Below are 18,493 nucleotides of genomic sequence, written 5' to 3'. Positions count from 1 at the left end.
CAATCCTTCACAAATTCTTCCAGAAGATAAAGAACAGGGAGCACTTCCTAACTCATTGTTGGATGCCAGCATTACCCTGATACCAAAATCAAAGACATTACAAAAATATGTATTAGCAAATAGAATTTAGTGATTTTTAAAAAAGGATAATATATCATTATCATGCAGAGTTGGTTCAACATTACAAAAGCAATTCATCATATTGAACTCTAAAAAAGAAAACCATGCAATCATCTTAATAAATGCAGAAAAACCATTTTGAAACATTCATTCATGGTAAAATCTCTCAGTAAACTAGCAGCAGAAGGGTATGTTCTTAACCTTATAAAAAGAATCTACAAAAAATCCTCCAGCAAACATCACAGTTAATGAAAAACTAAATTCTTCCCCTAAGTTTGGAAACAAGTAAGTCTTGGGAATAAGGCAAGGATGTCCACACTCCCCACTTCTGGACAGCTCCACTGTTGACTGTCTACTTCTGACAGTTTATCTCTCTTATTCCCATTCTCTAACCATAAACGTGAAATTCTGTCCTTGACATTATCTCCTTTCTTCATATTTCAACCTTTGGGAATCTCATCTACTCCAAGAGTTTCCAATCACCACCTTCACATATCCAAAAGTTTATCAGATAATTCCACTTGGAGTGGAAGTTGTCACTTCAGAGTGCAATATACCCAAAATTGTATTCATCCTTTGTCTGTAAGACTTGTTTTCCTGAATTTATTTCAGTATCCTGCCATTCTTCCACCATCCAAATTCAAAACTTCTGTCTTCTTTAACTTCTTCCTCTGTTACTCACACTTCCACAATCCTATCAGTTCCTCCTTTGGAAAAATATCCCATCTTTTACTTCTACTCTATTACAACTTCTTCTACCTCACTTCAGACTATCACTTGCATTATTTCTGTCAAAATTACTCTGAATGTGTCACTGTATTTTATTCAATGGCATATAGTACAAAGTTCTAAAATTTAGATTCAAGTTTTTCTACAATTTAGCCTAACCTGGTTTTTCAGAGTGTCTGTCATTAATCCTACCACATGATCTCTATTATCTATTTCTTATTCCCTTCAAATTCTGCCTTTTTCCATCTCTTTGTTTTTGTTCACACTTTTTCTTTTCTACCCCTCCCCCACTCTCTTCAGCCCACTGAGAAATTCTCTCCACTAACTCCACCCTTTGATACTTAACTCCATTGAAATACTTCTCTTCAAGACTCCTGACTCTATCTCCTCCAGGAAGTTTTCTTTGATCATTTCAACTGGAAGTGCTCATTCCCTCTTAGAATCCTTACTCCCCTTTGGCATTCCCATGTAGCCTGCAATATATTCTAGATGTAGAATTATCTTCTCTACCATGTGGTAACTGCCTGGAAATAGAAAGCGAATCTTATCAATCCAGTTATAAATTTGTACCTTTAATATAGTTGTTGGTGCTGTAAATGGAACAAAAAGAGGGAGACAGATTATTTTCTCAATTGTTCTCAATTACATTTACATATGGTTAAGATTGGTGTGGAATGTGTTTAACCAGATGCTAGCATGAGTTTGAGTCGGCATGATCTACCATGCAGACACATCTGGTCCTGAAATCTGGGAACGTTTCTGTGACCTTTTAGCCCTAAATGGACATGAATCTTATGAAACTGACATCAGCATTTAGAAAAAAAAAATTTATGCATGCAATAACTCTGAAACCCTTTTACACTAAGAGGGCATTCCCTACCTATTTTGAAGAAATAAGGCAACAACAACAACCAAGGAAAAAAACACACAAAAAAACAGATCCAAGAGAGAGAAACCATGTTTCAGAATGTTTTCCAATGTGAATTTATATCCTGAGTGACTTACGTATTGCAGATGCTTATTAAATATGTGTAATTTTAAAGAGAGCATCCTGCCTTTCCTTTTGCTAATTCTAAATAAGGGAATAATTTTGGAAATAAAAGATAAGAACTCAAGAACCATCAATCCAATATTCACATCTTAGTGGTATGGAAATAGTTTAACTTGGGGGAGCAAAAGTATTCCCCAGCAGCATCTTCTTTCTTCCTTCAATCTGTATTAAGAAAATACATGAACTAACTAAACACCATCCTAATGGTGTCAATATTTTACAATTAAAAAATGGCATGTTGGCAAACCTTAAAAGCGCAATTAAGTGAGGCAGGAGGAGAGAAAAAGGCAAAAAAAAAAAGTGAATCCTAAATTTCCTACGGTTCAACTGTTCTTGCCAGGAGGAAGAAAAGAAGGAAGGGAGGGAGGAAAGAAGAGATGAAAAGAAAGCAAGTCACCCCAACAACAGTCAATCTTGAAAATTCTTCGTGCAGATTGGCTAAACCTAAAAAAGTATGCTTGGTGAGTTTAGCAGTTTCCTCACAGTTTGACAAAGGGATACATGTTATCTGAGTGGATAATTACATGGAATCGTTATTTTGTACCATTATCCTCTTGGGAAAAAAAAATAACCTGCAGAATGGAATTGACAGTAAAACATTGACCAATTAAGAACCTGAATACCAATAATATCACCTCGAAATTTATATTCACAAAACCATCCTGTATAGTACTAATAAGATATTTATGAAATTCTCCCAGATCACTTTACAATCTGATTTTCACCTTTACAATTAGAATGGAATGGCACCCCTTTTGCCCCCATTCCAGATCCTATTTGGCAAATAGAGCCAGATATAGCACTATTGTACATCCATGGTAAAGGCCATTCCTCAGCCATCTTCCCATAGTGCTTGATATTCTAGGACTTTTACAGTAAAAATAGGAATATTGATCACAACACACTCTCACTGTCATGGTTGGATGTCACAGCCATTATAAAAATCTAATTGTATGATATATATTGTATATATTATAAATTAACATGAAATACTGATAAAAGTAGGCTCCAATTAAGTATCATTAAAAATGGACTTTATGAGGACAGGAGGGTTGAGGAGGATCATGATTCTGTAAAGATTTTGTAAAAGTTTAAAAATAAAATTTGAAGATGTTTTAATTATGTAAATTTGAAGAAGTCATTCTTCTTTATGTTTATTCAGTTCTAATGTTCTGTAAAGTGAAATGTGAAGAAGTTATGTTACTCTAGCTAAATGGCTTTATGTGGATTTTTTTTTTTTAGATTTTCTTTATTTATTTGACAGAGAGAGCACACAAGCAGGGGGAATGGCAGAGGCAGAGGGAGAAGCAGGCTTCCCGCTGAGCAGAGAGCCAGAAGCCCGGCTCGATCCCAGGACCCTGGGATCATGACCTGAGCCAAAGGCAGACACTTAACCGAGCCACCCAGCTGCCCCTTTATGTGGATTTCAATCAGATTCTAACTCAAATATCTACATTAAGATTAACTTCAGGGTACCTGGGTGGCTCAGTCAGTTAAGCATCTGCCTTCGGCTCAGGTCATGATCCCAGAGTCCTGGGATCGAGTCCCGCATCGGGCTCCCTGCTCAGCGGGGAGCCTGCTTCTCTCCCTCTGCCTCTGCCCCCTGCTTGTGCTCTCTCACTCTCTCTCTCTCAAATAAATAAACAAAAAAATCTTAAAAAAATCAACTTTTAATAGAAATTGTCATTAAGGTATTAGTTTTTGCTTTTATTGTGGATTATTATTTTAATCGGGTGCTTAGCTTGCTTTACCTTTTAAAGATAAAATATTACCTGTTACCCTTGAAAATCTGAGTTGATAATTAGACTCCAGCAATAAAGTTAATTTGCAGTTGTGTCATAAAAATGAAACATGTTCTCACAGGATATTTTGCCTTTTGAACACTAGGCTTTGAAAAAAATGATGAAATATATCATTGAGATTTCAAAATGCTCTGTGGCAAGAGTAAAGTAAGGCAGCATGAGCACCCGTTGGCATTTATCACATGGCATGATAGGCAGGAGTCCTGACTGCCACTTTAAAACTAACATTCAAAAAGCTGGCTTTGAAAATCTGCACCATTGCTACGATCTCTTGTTAAAAAACATGATCACACAGATGTTAAATTGGTTCTTACTCATTGTCAATCTTTTTTTCTCTCTCTTGAATAAAATCTCTGCAACAGAAAAGAGCTTTGACTGGTACTGTGGTAAGCAGGATGAAGTGAAAATTCTTCTGGGTGTAATAAAAGATATGAATAAACCCTGCTCAGCCTGGAAAACTGAATGTAAGCACAGCTGCAGGGGAACCTTGAGAAAAATGTTACCATCTGCCATCACTTTCTTCAACAGGTGCTTGTAGTTTTTCCTTCTTTTTCTGAATCTCAAAAGCCTTGTGAGTTCAAACATTTCTGTTTGTGACATCAATTTCTATAATAAGTGTTATGGTGATTTAATAATATTGGTAGTGTAATAATAAATATTTTTGTGTTAAAGAGAATCTTTGATCCTAAAAAAATCATGAACTGTATAAACAAACTATATAAACATAATTTTCAGATTTCAGAGTAAGCTGGTTTTAATAAGTTATTTCTTCACTAATCTTAGAAATCAGAATGGAATGTCAAAACAGAAGGGGCTCGCCTTCTAGAAACCACTTCAGATAAAATTGAAACTCTTTAGGTCTAATAAGGGATCTGTTAAATAGCTACTGGAATGCCAAAATAGGAATCCTGTTAGCTTGCGTTCCAATAAGGGGCCTACCTGAGCAATCTGTTTGTTCTTTAAGTGCCACATTCTGAAAATACACATCCTGGATTTTCCACTACAGCCAATCATCTCAGTTCAGTTTTCATGTAGAGTAATTTAATACTTTGCTATAATCATAGAATTATCAGAAATAGAATGTAAAATTAACATTTTGACTCTTTAGGTTAACAATAAACTTCAATGGAAAAAAAACAAGCAATTTCAGGTTTTATCATAGAAATAAGATGTTATTTTACCTTCATCTTATTCCACCATCTTAGTTTTTTAAATTTTAGATGTCTTTTCTTAACTACCCATGACCACTGTATGCAAGAAGTAAATTTTGAGAAGAAAACTGGTTCCTTCCTCTTTTCTTTCCTTCCTAGTTCCTTCCTTCCTGGTTCCTTCCTTCCTTCCTTCCTTCCTTCCTTCCTTCCTTCCTTCCATCCTTCCTTCTCCTTTCTTCCTACACATATTTCATTGAGCAACTAGTATTCCTCAGCCCATGCTGTAGGGTTGAAGGCACATGACTATACAGGATAGCAGACAAAATCCCTACTCTGATCAAACTCATAATTTAGTTGAGGGGAGGGGGAAGCAGACAATTTAAAAAATATTTTTAATAATAATATAACTAAAATGTCTAGATAATAAATACTTGAAGGAGAATAAAACAGATAATAGAGAGTGACTAGAAAGCCTTTAGACTGAGTGATCAGAAAAGCCACTACTGAGGCAATGATACTTACTCTGAGAAATAAACTACAAGTAGGAGCCAGCCACAAGAGGTTATAGAGGAAGCAGATTCCAGGAAGGGAGGGCAGCTATGGGAAAAGACCTGAACGGGGGTGGGTATCCAGTTTGAGGAAGCAAATAAAAGCCAGGTGGCTGAACTATATAGTGCCCAGGAAAGAGGTCAACAGGGATCAAAGGAGGCCCCAGAACTTATGATACCTTATAGGTTAGTGTAGGGAGTTCAAATTTAATACTAAGCTTATATAAAGTCATCTGAGCTTTAAGCAGCAAGTGACATATTCTGATTGACGTGAAAAAAGTGTGTGTGTGTGTGTGTGTGTGTGTGTGTGTGTGTGTGTGTGTGTTACTGTGGCTACCATGTAGAGGATGACAAGAAGGAATAAGAGTGGTGGTCAGAAGACAGAAGTCATGGGGTGCCTGGGTGGCTCAGTCAGTTAAGCAACTGACTCTTGGTTTCAGCTCAGGTCATAGATCTCAGCGTCATGAGATTGAGCCCCACGTCAAGCTCCATGCTCAGAGGAGAGTCTGTTTTAAGATGCTCTTCCTCTGCCCCTCCCCCGACTAGTGTGTGCACGTTCTCTCTCTCTCTCTCTCAAATAAATAAATAAATCTTAAAAAAATAAAGAGACAGGAGTCATGCAGTGGTCTGGGTGGTCTGTGCTTGAGTGGTAAGAGTAAAATTGAAGGGAAGGGGGCAGGTTTTCGATTTAGCTTGGAGGAAGAGTCAACAGAACCTGAAGATGTGTTTCATATGGTGTAGGAAAGAGGAGACTAAAGAAAGACTCCTAAGCTTTAACTGGAGCTACCAGGAGGTGCCATTTACTGAGACTAGGAAGGTGGGAAAGAAACAGGTTGAGGGTGAATGAGGTTAAATTTGAGGTATCTACCTAGACATCTTCCCAGGGTGGGAAGGTTGGGAGACAGAGAATATGCAGACTGGGAGGAGATAAATCAAAATAATGCCACTACCAAGTTTCAGAAACTCACCAACTTCACATTTGGCTTCCCACTTGACGCCCTCCAAATTCTTCTGAGTATATACAAGTCACAGAGTGTTCTTTTTCCTTTTTTTTTTTTTTGAGATTTCAAATACACATTCACTAAACTACATACACTATACATAATTCAAATATACTGAAACACACAGTAGGAAGATGAAATACCCTCATATCCACTATAACGGGGCAGGGCACACCTGTCCACAGAGACAGGACAATTTCTGAGGCAGGGTAAAAAACAACATAGACAGTTTCCAATATAGTTACTAATATCTTCTCTTCTACTGAGTTCTTGAATAATCTAAAGGCATGAATGTGGAATAAAGTTATTTTTAGCATCACTCTAAAGCTGGAAGACAACCTGAAAGACCCTTGATCCTAGCTCCCACCAAAAGAGGAATTCTCTCAAAATATTTTTTTAAAAGATCAGTTATTTGAGAGAGAAAGAGCATGAATGTGGGAGGGACAAGGGAGAGGAAGAGAGAGAATCTCAAGCAGATTCCCTACTGAACTCGGAGCCCAAGGCAGGGCTCCATCTCATGACCCTGAGGTCATGACCTGAGCCAAAACCAAGAGTCAGACGCTCAACCAACTGTGCCACTCAGGTGCTCCTCTCTCAAAAATATTTTTAAAGAGATGATTACACATTATTTAATACCTGTAGTGAAAAGCTCATGAATTTACAACTTTACAAGGCAACTCATTCAATTTTAAGACCTCTCATTGTCAGAAATGCATTTGTCATACTGAACTAAATAAAATCTTCTACACTTTAATATATTAATTGGTCTTTTTTCTTCCTTCTGGAGCCTAACAGGGAAGCATCTAATCCATATTTCTTGAGGAAGACTGTCCACTATTTCAAAAACAATGATCACATCTTTCTAATCATTCTTTCTCCAGACAAAACATTGACAGTTCTTTCTCATTACCCAGGGAACCCCAACTTCCAGAGATTTCAACCATGTTTGTAATCCTCTTTTAGATCTCTTAAAAATGTTATTCTAGAACTTATCTTCTGATGTGATTAGCCTAGTACAGAGTATGCTGTCAATATTACCTCCCTTGATGTAAACAGTAGCGTTTACAGGCTAATATTGCATCTGTATGTTTAGCCAGCTCATATTCTGAGTTTAAAATGACCTAATATTTAGAACTTTTCCATATGAATTCTAAGTTCATTTTTACACATTTTATATATACACAACTAATTATTTAACCAAGTGTTGAACTCTATGAGTATTCTCAGTGAATTTTTAACTTTTAGTTTCCTTTCATTATTTTAATATATCACCACCTTTGAGTCCTCATCCCGTAGTCTAATGTAGCCAGTCTGTTATCAACATATTTTGGGTATGAATGTTTAAATATCTACGATTATGCCTAATTCAACTTTATTAGTCCATCTCATACAAGAAATGAGAAACCCTGCCAATTACTTTACTATCATTCAGATGTACCATTTATTTAATACTCTAAGTCCAGCAAACCAAATGCAAAAGAAAATGCAGTCTTGTCAGTGTAATCTGTGTTTACTGAAACCATGCTGGTCTCTGGTCAGTAATGATGGCAAAGTATTCACAAACCAATGCCTTACAGTTTTTCCTCAAATATTCTTAAAAACCACTATCAAGACCTCCCATCTCTACATTGAGCAGACATCTTTTCCCCAAGTTGAAAAGCTGCCGTGTTTGTCTCCATGTCATCGCCTGCTACTTCTGACATTTCACTGATTGCTTGATTGATTATAACAATATCTTGTATTTAAGTATTTTCAATGTGCCACATACTTGGCTTAAGAGTTTTACATGCTGATTTCACTTAATTCTCACCAAAACCCCATGCTTTAGATAGCAGGAGTCCCTTCTTCATAAAGGAAACCATCACTTAGAGAGGCTAAAGAGTTTGTCGGGGACAACACATCCAATAAGCAGCAAAAAGTGCCGGGATTCACACCAAGAATTCCTGCTTTTAAGTGTTCCACAGTTATTCGGCAGGCATTTCTTGACGACCTGCCAAGCACAAGGAATTGTGGTCCCTGGTACGTCAGGAAGATGTGGCAACACTGACGGTCACCAACTTGTAAATGTTCCAACCAAATCCTAATAAAATATTAATTATCTACCACTCCCGCTACTATTTCTCCTTTCCCTTCTGCAGCGATAGCTTTAGGGCATCTCACTGCTTATTAGTAACCTTGGAGAACAGAGGAAGGAAGAGAGAGGATATCTATTTACATAACTGGAAAGACACTTGAGAATTTTTCCAAATACAAAGGGAGTTCATTTTGTTACTGTTAATTCTAATAAAAGATTTTAAAGTAGAACATTTCTCTTGGCTTAAATACAGGCTGAGAATTATCTGGAACTTTCATTTATTAATGTTCCTTTGATGCCCTGTAACCATATATAACTTCTTAATTTTAGACTCTGTGTGGGCAGATATTCCTGTTGCCTAGAAATATGGCGGCTAGGACCAACTGAACAAAAGGGGTGTAGAAATCATAGAAAGCTATGAGGAGAGAGATTTCTGGTTCAGCATATGTTGAAATACACCACTACCCACATTCCTTCCGTCGCTACTCTTGTTCCAGCATGTAAATCTGAAAAAATACTTAGAGTTATCAATAACTTTGTCAAACTCATCCAGGGAAGCATTTCCATTTTAGGAAAATTCACTTTATTCTTCTATTTTATAAAATAGTTTTCAGTATCCAGACATATGCCCGCCTTTGCTTCAAACATCAGACTTCAAATGCACTCTGAATGGTTTCATATGGAATTCTCCTTTGCATCCCCAGGCCAGATACCTGGAATCTTCCAGACTTCTGTAGGCTGACCATAAAGGAGTCGACTACTGGATTCCTATCAAAAAGCCTGAACACATAAGGTCAGTAGTTCCCGAGCATGTCTGCCGATTAGAATCACTTGGGAAACTAAAATTTATTAATGCCTATGTCCACCCCCTGAGAGTGTATGAGATTTAATTGGTATGGGGAGGAAGAGCGGTTACCTGGACATTGGAATTTTTTAAAGACCCCCAAGTGATGTTAGTGTGCAGAGAAGTTTGGGAACTTCTGTCATAGGAAGTATCTTTCTCAGTTCTCAGTTCTCAGTTCTCTATTAGCCCTGCCGTTCATCACTGGACTGCAAGCTGCCATGGTGTGAATCCATCTTGGCCCTGTCCAAAGGGATCTGGATGTCCAAAGTACCAGGAGGCCTAGCTTCTACCTGGTTTCATCTACCACGAGTTCCCTTGTATGAGTGAGTTTCAGTGCATGAACTTTGCAGGGGAAAAAAGGGCAGCAACTTAGTTTTATCTACCAAACGGAGATTTCCATTTAAAAATTGCCCAAAAGATGGGAATCTTCCACAGGCATGTGTGTTTTGCTGATCTAGCTTCTCCAAGTTCTTTAGCTCTCTAATATTATTGCAGATGAGAAAGAACACAGAATATAAGGGAAAAACATTCACACCTAGAATTAAGAAACTTCTATAAAATCACCAAGTCTCTAGATCAAAGCCCGAAAGACTCTAGTGGAGCAGAGCCACGGAAAGAGAAAAGAGAGCCCTGTGGTTCAGACACATTTGTTAAAACATTAATTATATTTCTTCCAGGTAAGCAGTTTCCTATATTCAAGGTCTACTAACTTCTTTGATGCACATGCCAGATAATCTTCTTCACAGTATATAATATTTTGAGTTGTGAACATTATGATTAATCTCCAAAGACAACCTTTAAGACTTGGGACATTTGTTTTCCCTCAGGTCTTGATTAGAAGCATCCTAATCTGAAAGAGCCACATGGTTTCCCCTTATCACATCACTCTATTTTAATTCTCAGCACTGATATTTTTCTTGTTTATGTATTTATTTGTTTATCCGCCACCAAAATCTGAGCTCCATGAGACCACTGGCCTCATCTCACTCAATGCTATGTCCCTAGGATTTGGAACTGTTCAATTAAAGTTCAGTCAATATTGGTTACATGAATGAATGAACATTCCAACATTCACTGCCCATATAGGTAAGTGTTTTACTCAGTCACGTGAGAGTCACAAATGATTCCCTTGCTGTGTGACCTGGAGCCTCAAGTTTGTACATCTACAAAATGGGAGAAAAAAGACGTTGACCTCACAGGGCTATTGTGAGAATTACCTGAGAGTCCACACTTCAAGGACTTATAGTGTATGGCATATACTGAAAACTCAATGAATGAAAAATCATATCATAGAAATGTATGTCTATGACACTTAGAGGGGAACAAAAGTGGTAAGAGAAATACTATGGTTTTAATTTACCAATCACTTTTGAAATGTATTCTATTATACATGTTCTTTCACTATTAAGGAAGAAAATTGGAATATGTTTTTATGTAAGCTACTGCTTACTTGCAGGAGAAGAAAGAACAGCAAACCGGAACTCAGAGGAAATGAATCCAGCCTGCTGATCTTCATGGCCTCCAACAAACCATTTAGTAGGTACTTAAGATTCAGTTTCTCACCTGTAAAACTGGGGGTGTGGGGAAATTTAGGATGCCTGAGGGAAATCAACTGAACTCTGAGCTCTTTTTTTTTAAAGTTTATTTTTTAGCAATCTCTACACCCAATGTGGGGCTCAAACTCATGACCCTGAGATCAAGAGTCACATGTTCTTCAGACTGAGCCAGCCAGGCAACCCTGAACTCTGAGCTCGTAAGAGCAACAAGTAAATATACAGAACAGCAACATTTAATCTGTAAAAGCAATAACTGTTTAAAGTTTTCTCATAAGAAATGAGATGAATAGGAAATGAGATGAATGAGGAAAGTCCTCAATAGCAAATTAAATCTGGTCTATACATTATTTGTATAGCACTAGATATATAATTCCAACTTTACAGTTAACAAAAATTAGGCATTTGAAGTTATTTTTGTAGAATACTATATGCTATATGCTATGCTTATGAGCAGATTTTTTTTTTCGTTTTATCTTTTTTTTTTTTTTTTTTTTTTGGTCTACTCTAGAACGTAACAAGTTTAAAAGCCATAGATTGGGAAGAAGTTTCCTGGAGAAACAACTGTCTATTTAAAAATTCTGTACTAGTTATCTTTTTAAAAGTTACAACAAACAGCATTGTGAGGCATCCATATGCACAGTTTTGTCTTTTTTTTTCATATGGATCAAACATTTCCAGAAACATGGTGATGTATAATGAATTCATCCCTTTTGCCGGCAACTTTATTGTAATAGGGCTCTATTACAAAAATGAATCAATAAGCCACCATTCACTTTCTTTGAAGTGGACTCTGCCTTCCCTTCTAAGAAAGATCTCAGAAATATGCCATGGGTTGTTTGAAGCCTCGAACTTGTTGGTCAATTCAGGTGCATTGTTCCCTTGGCTCTTAGGTCTGCCCTGTTTCTTCAGGCTGGCATTATAAAATCATCTGCTCTGCCAGGGAGAACCACACAGCTGAAGAGTATCATCATGCGTGGAGCATTACACTGGTTCATGTGTCCTTATTACTAATGCACAAAGCACGAAGCTTGGAGAGGTCCCTTCGTCATCTGGAAATTGGGGTGGGGGGGCATAATCTGAAGACTTATAAATATCTCTTAACAAAGCCCCAGCTGAGCTGTGTCAGGGTTGTACACTCTCTTCATCTTTCCCTTACAGCTTTTCAATTTGCTTTCCAAACATTTCTTTGTAGCCGTTGGCTGGGGTGCGCTTAAAAGCAGCACATAGTTAACCACAAAGAATGCTCACTGTTTTCTGTGATTTCAAATCACAGCACAATTTCCAAGCACTTCCTCAGCGAACAGCCCAGCAGCAATTACCCTGCTGCTGAAGACTTACTTCTCATCAGAGAAATGTTTCAGTTTTAGAGACAGCCCAGGAGCAAGGCTGTGACAAATGATGACATATGTTTCAGCCTCCATTCACTAGCGATTTCACCCCCAAAGGAAGAGTGAATCCATTTTTGTGCAAATTCAACGGGCACATCCGACAATGCTGCCCTCTTCTCTAACTCACACAAACTAGGCATTCATCAACCCGGATTACTTGCCTCAAATGGGGACTCACAGTTGCTAAGTGGCTGGGGTGGGGGTAGGATTGCACTATGTCAAAAAGGGGCAAAGTACAAGAAAAGGACATGAATCCATCAGGGAAGTGAGAGTTAATTCATTGAGACAAAATAGTGAGGTTTTCAAAAGCAAGAGGAAAGACTGCTTCCCACCCCCACCCCTGGCAATCCTGCGAAAGACAGTGCAGAAATGACCTCGGCAGCATCCCAGGGGTCATGTTACCCCAAGGGGGAGCGGCTCCACAACAGTGTATCTGATAGATTATACTGAGACCTGCTTCACTTTGCAACCACATTTCTCTTTCCTTTCCCATTTGATCGGACCTAGTTGTATACCATTTGAGGAACTGTCTTCAGACTGGGTCAGAGGGTTAGAAAATGGGCAGGGCAAATTTCCATAAAGCCTCATCTCTGGGTATAGTTTTAAGGGTGGCTGAACCTATTGCCTTGAGGCAAGGAAGTCAGAAGTTGATTTTTTTTCCACTCCAGAAGCCTATAAGCAAATGTCACACTGCCCTCTGGAGGTATTCTCATTGGGTCCAACTCTGAACTAGTGATTGGCAACCACTGAAAAATGTGGAGTTGTAGAGCGCCGGTAGTCTTAACTTGCAAGGGAGTGTGGAGTAGGAGAACTAACTGTTCACTAACTGCTTGTGAGTGGTGTGAGAGAGTGTGTGTAAAAGGGAAGAAGGTGAATAAGTAAATATTGCCTCCCAATCTCAGTAGTGTCGAGAGAGTGTATGCATGTAGACATGTACTCAAAGGTGGTGGTAGGAAGGAGACTGTGACATGTCAGTGGGGATGGGTGTGAAAGCAAGTGTTTTGCAAAGATGGCCACACTCATATATTCCATTCCCCTGTGACCTCCTTATGATGTGATCCTGAGGTGCAGTCTATGTTCCCTCTTGAATCCAGTGAGATGTGACTACAATGAAGATGACTCAAAGGCTAAGTTATAAATGGCTGCTATCCAGTTTCTACCTGCGCCTCTTGGGATGTTCACCACGGGGACCCGGCCACTCAGCTGTGAGGAAGCTGAGTGGCAACATGGAGTGGCCACACTGCCACCATAGGATCAGCTGAGGTGCCCAGCCAAGAGCCGACAACAGATGCCAGTCAGGCAAGTGATCAAGGGAGCCTTCCGATGATTCCAACCACTCACCTTGGAGTTGACATCAAGTGAAGCAGACATCTGTCCCCACTTAGCCCCTCCTCAGATTGCAGATTTGTGAGCAAACTGTCACTGTAGCGAGTGCCTATGTTTTGGGGTGTTGTGTTATACAATAGATTAAAAAAATTGGGCAAGGTCCCCTCTGACACTGGGCATTTCTTTGCACAGAACAAGCCAGGCCTGAAGAGAAATGGAACCTGCCTCTCTGCCTTTCATAATCTGGGTTGATTCTTCACTAACCTTAGCTTTTTCCCTCTCGGCCCCAGATTAATTTGTCCATGGGCTCTTATTTCCACTAAAACTTTGTGTATATATGTGCTCTACGTGGTGCTTTGTACAAACTTGAATTGTGGCCAGTATTTTGTAATCAGATTTTATTTACACACATCTAAATTTCCATCTTCTCTCAAAAAAAGCAAAAACAAAAACCAAAGATCTGCCAATATCTGATTTGCATTCCCACACAACAGTAACTCAGTCACAAGAACTCTTTTTTCCTCGATCCTCTCTACTGTCTGTTTCATTGCATCAAGCCCATCATTCTTTTATCCTTGCGGTCTGACCTCTATGGGCATTTGGGTTTGTGGCATCTATTTTAACCAACAATTCTCTACTGGTTGGCTGGAATTTATTCTCACACAGTTATCCAGGAGTTAATATCCTATTGAAACAAGAAGTTTAAGATAGCCAGAAAGACAGAAGTCAGAATGACAGAAAAAATATCTGAAGTTCAAGTTTTTAAAAATTAAATAAGGAGGACATAACATATATGAAAAAGAAAAAGCCACAAGGGGAGGTGACCCGTATGTCAGTGTAGGGTATTATCAGTCAGCCTGATGCCATCTCCAACCATTAGCAGCTGCACATAAGCCAATGCTTTGTCTTGCAAAGTTCATTCTCACTGGGAGTAAAATTACATCAAATCCAAAGTCTACTAACTGAATCACATACACTGTTTAAGAACCCTATTCACCTTTTGGTATAGTTGCTCAGGATATCCTTATCACACCACTGTGTGAAGACTCTCAAATTAATAGTTTCTAGAGAGAAGATTCAATTTCAAGTTTTGGAAAATCACCTAGGCTGGATGACCCAGATGGAGCTGATACATTTCTTTTATTTTTAGTGTTCGGTGTCTTTCATTTTATTAAAGAGGTTTTTAGTCAATTTTCTTTCCATATTACTGATTAACATAATTTTTAGTGTATTTTATATGTCCTAGAATGAGTAGGATTAAGGAAAGGGAACAGTAAAGGATGTCAGTCCACTAAGAAAATAATTATCATTTATAGATGAAAATAAGGATTTTATTTCCTTAGAAATAAAAATGGAGGGGAAAATCCTATTTCTTGCTTATTAAATATATTGGGAAGGTGACCATTTCTAAGGTTTATCTCATAGTGATAGGTATTCACTGATTACTCTGAGAAAATTTCTATGGCTCAAAGTCAATCCAGAGAGCACTTAGTTAATTTTTATGCAGTCTTTATGAAGAACCACCAGCAGTGTGAAAACACTGTAGTTTAACAAAGTCTGTTTTTGTGGTGGGCCAATTATGGCATGTTGAAACAGGACTCTACTCTTCCTTTTTCATTTGATAATCAAATTGGATGGGTTTTCTAGAAATGTTACTCTTTGGGGGGAAACAATATCAAGTTATCTTTTAAAGTATATCCTATTTTATGATATTACCATAGAAAGATTTTCCATGTCCCTTTCAACAAAACATGCAAGGATAGTTAAGGGGCATATTACCTTTTCCACCTTGAACAAACAAACAAACAAAAAAGACTTGGCTCAATTAGGTATTTAAATAAGGTATTCTCCTCTTCATTATCAGAAGAGAGTTAAGTTATTCAGCTAGTGAGGCCTGTGTCTGGGATCAAATTCTTGGTTTACAAATTTAATGTCTGAAATGCTGCCACAGGAGGAAATTTATACATCAATGACTTCAACAAAGCACAATCCTCATAAAACTTAACTTTATTGGAGTTGTAGAATACTTATTTTGGGAGAAAAGGATTAATTTATGAAAAAAACAGACAACAGGATGGTTTTGAAGTTTTTATTACTGTCATTTTCGTTATTTCTAGCCAGAGTTAATAGCTCAGTGCCAGAATTAGGGTTAAAATTTGATGGCATCTCAGCCAGAAAGTTGTGGAAATCAAACTTAGAAGTCAGGAATAAAATTACTGACAAAGGCACTTTGGTATCCATCCGGTGCATTGATTTTAATATCATCAAAACCTTAACCCAATGCCAGAACAGCAAGGAGTTTTCATTTGGAAGCAGAGACTTTTAGCAAAGAGCAGTATTCCGGGATGAACTTTTTATAAGTAACAGAGTATATTCACCACGATGTTATGTAACTGTGGAAAAGTGTCCAGATGTTGTCAAGATCAAATAAAGAAAGATGTCCAGAAAACTTAACCACCTAATCATTCTGGTTTTCTCACAATTCTTTTTTCTCCCCTCCTATTCATAAAGATATCTATGAACAGGCAATGTATCTACTATTCTTTCAAAGCAAAACGGCAGCTGTCAAATTAACTTTGTTAGCTATTAAAATAAGTGAAAAGTTTCTCCACTTCATAGAGGATTTTGCCTGGGGAACTGTCAGTTGTGCAGGTCTCTGAATGGTCATCCTAACGGGCTCCCAGAATAGCAAAGTTCCTAAATGATACTTGGGGACCTTTCATTCATCTCTCAGGTGAGGCAGCTGACCTCAGCTCCGTGCGTGAGGACTCCAGAATAGCTACGATTTGTAAGTTCTGGGATCCTGGTCCTAGACAGCAAGACAGCAGAGTGCTTAAAGTTCACAGGTCCCTTCAACCCCGACAGCAGTCCCGTTAGGTCCCCGAAGGGTCGTTCTCCTTTCCCAGGAGGGATGAATGGGGATGCGTGGCAGGTGTGTACGTGGGGGAATCTAGTAATGGTCTGGGCTCGGTGGGGAAGCAAGAAAGGGGCGTCCTGGGCGCAGGAGGCAGAAGACGAGAAGTGGGACGCTGGGGACAAGAAAGTGTTCAGAGACGGAAAGCTGCCCGAGGTCACTCGTGCTCAGCTTCCCCGGGCGAAAACTCGGGGCCGGGCGGCGGAGGCGGAGAGCCCAGCCGCTGGCGCCTTTGGCTCCGGGGGTGCGGGAGCCGACCACCAAGGGGAGCGCGTGCGGTGTTCGGGCTGCAGGGCTGCAGGGCTGCAGGGCTGCCGGGGGGGGGGGTGGGGGGGTGGGAGCGACGGCTTCCAGCCTCGGCCGCGGAGGACAGCCGCCGGCCCTAGGGGCGCCTGCACTCGCGCCTGCCCCGAGGGCGGGAGACGGGACGGGGCTCGGCGCGGCGGGCTCCAGAAGGGGAACTCGCTTACCTGCAGATAGGGCCGCCCGTGGGCCACCCCGCCCACGACGATGTCCGCCGCGGCCATGGCCCCGGTGGGCGAGAAGCCGAAGCCCACGTAGCCGGCGGTGCGCACCTCGAGGCGAAAGGCGAGCCGGCCGCCCCGGGGGCCCCAGCTCAGCCAGTACTTGCCCTCGGAGTCGAGGAGGGTGCGGTGCGGGAGGGCCCGGCCCAAGCCCCCCGCCGCCGCGCCGGGGAGCAGCCCCCAAAGCAGGAGCAGCGGCCAGCCGCACATCCTCGGGCGCCTCCTGCCCGCCGGCACCTGGGTCGCGCCGACTGGCGGAGCAAGGAGGCGGCTCGAGGGGCGGTGGCGGCGCGCGGGAGGCCTGGGCCCGCCCCCTCGGCCCGCCGCGCGCCCGCCCGCGGGGAGGGGCCCCACCCGCTCCCGCTCCCGCTCCTGCTCCCGCGCAGCCGGCGACCCTCGGCGTGTCGGTCTTCCGGCCCATCCACCTGTGGCCCCGCACCCTGGTCTCGGTCCCCGAGGTCTGGGCTCGGGGGGGAGGCAAGAAAGGGGCGTCCTGAGTGCAGGAGGCAGAAGACGAGAAAAGGGGGCTGGGGCCCAGGGGAAAGGAGTGAGCCCTCTAGTTCTGGGAGAACGTGGGCGCTTGTTGGGGCGGGGCGGGGGCCGGCGCGGGAGTGAGTCCCTGGGGAAAGGAGAAACTGATGACAGAGGGCAAGTTTAGCCTAGCCGAGAAGGGGAGGAGTTGAGTGATGAAAAAGGGATAATTCTGGGTTTTGGTGGAGGGACAGTGAGAGGAAGTCCCAGTCAGGGCAACTGTTTAACACCTCCCTATCCATTGCAGCTGACTTTCTGAAGCCGATGTCCCAGCGCCCCTAGCCCACGGAGGGACACCATTCATCTCCTCCAGGACATTTCTCCCACCCTTTCACCCTGTGGGAGTCCCAGGGCTTCCCAGGGCTCGCTCCTGATGGCAGGAGTCAGCGCCCTGGTGCCTGCCTTCCCCCTGGGTTTGGTTTGGTTTGGTTTTGAGGGGACAAGTACTGCCAAACTACTTTGCCATCGTAGGTCAGGGTTAAAGCGTCATTTGGAACTTAGATTATAATCTGAAATCCTCTTTTCCTGCTATGTCAAGTTCTGACCACAGTCACGTTTAGCAAAAAGTGTTTTAGCAAAAAGTGCTTTTGACCACATCACTCCTGTCTTCAGAACACTACTCAATGTGGCAAATTACCTTCTTTATTTATTTAGTCATGTATTTATATTCTGCCAGGTTAAAAACAAACAAACAAAAACTTCTAAGGTGGTTTACAAACATACAAACAATACAAAATAGAAAAATAATAGAAGATATCAACTGAAAAGATAGAGATAAGAAGAATACTACAAATATATACTAATACTCTGGGTTTGGAAGCTCCATACAAGCCACCTATACATCCTGTTCTCTCTCTTCAAGTCATAGTTCAGCCTGCTTTTGCTTCCTCCTATTTTCTCTTTCCATTTCTTTTCCCAGAACTTTTCCAAAGTT

The 18,493-nt window shown here is 40.7% G+C and overlaps 1 protein-coding gene across 1 annotated transcript in view; it reads right to left on the bottom strand.

The window, feature by feature from the left end:
• Positions 1 to 17,238, bottom strand: part of MOXD1 (monooxygenase DBH like 1) — an 84,749-nt gene extending 67,511 nt beyond the window's left edge. Inside the window, exon 1 of the mRNA XM_028125370.2 lies at positions 16,975 to 17,238. Within this exon, the coding sequence (XP_027981171.2) occupies positions 16,975 to 17,238 (264 nt within the window). The remainder of the gene's footprint in view (positions 1 to 16,974) is intronic.
• Positions 17,239 to 18,493: the final 1,255 nt, after the last annotated feature.

This window comes from Eumetopias jubatus, unplaced genomic scaffold (genome assembly GCF_037043125.1).
Source record: "Eumetopias jubatus isolate StellerSeaLion01/CBP00866 unplaced genomic scaffold, mEumJub1_p1.0 scaffold_6, whole genome shotgun sequence".
Classification (NCBI taxonomy): Eukaryota; Metazoa; Chordata; class Mammalia; order Carnivora; family Otariidae; genus Eumetopias; species Eumetopias jubatus.
Note: the sequence above shows the minus strand (reverse complement) of the source record. Positions and strands in the feature narration are given on the sequence as shown.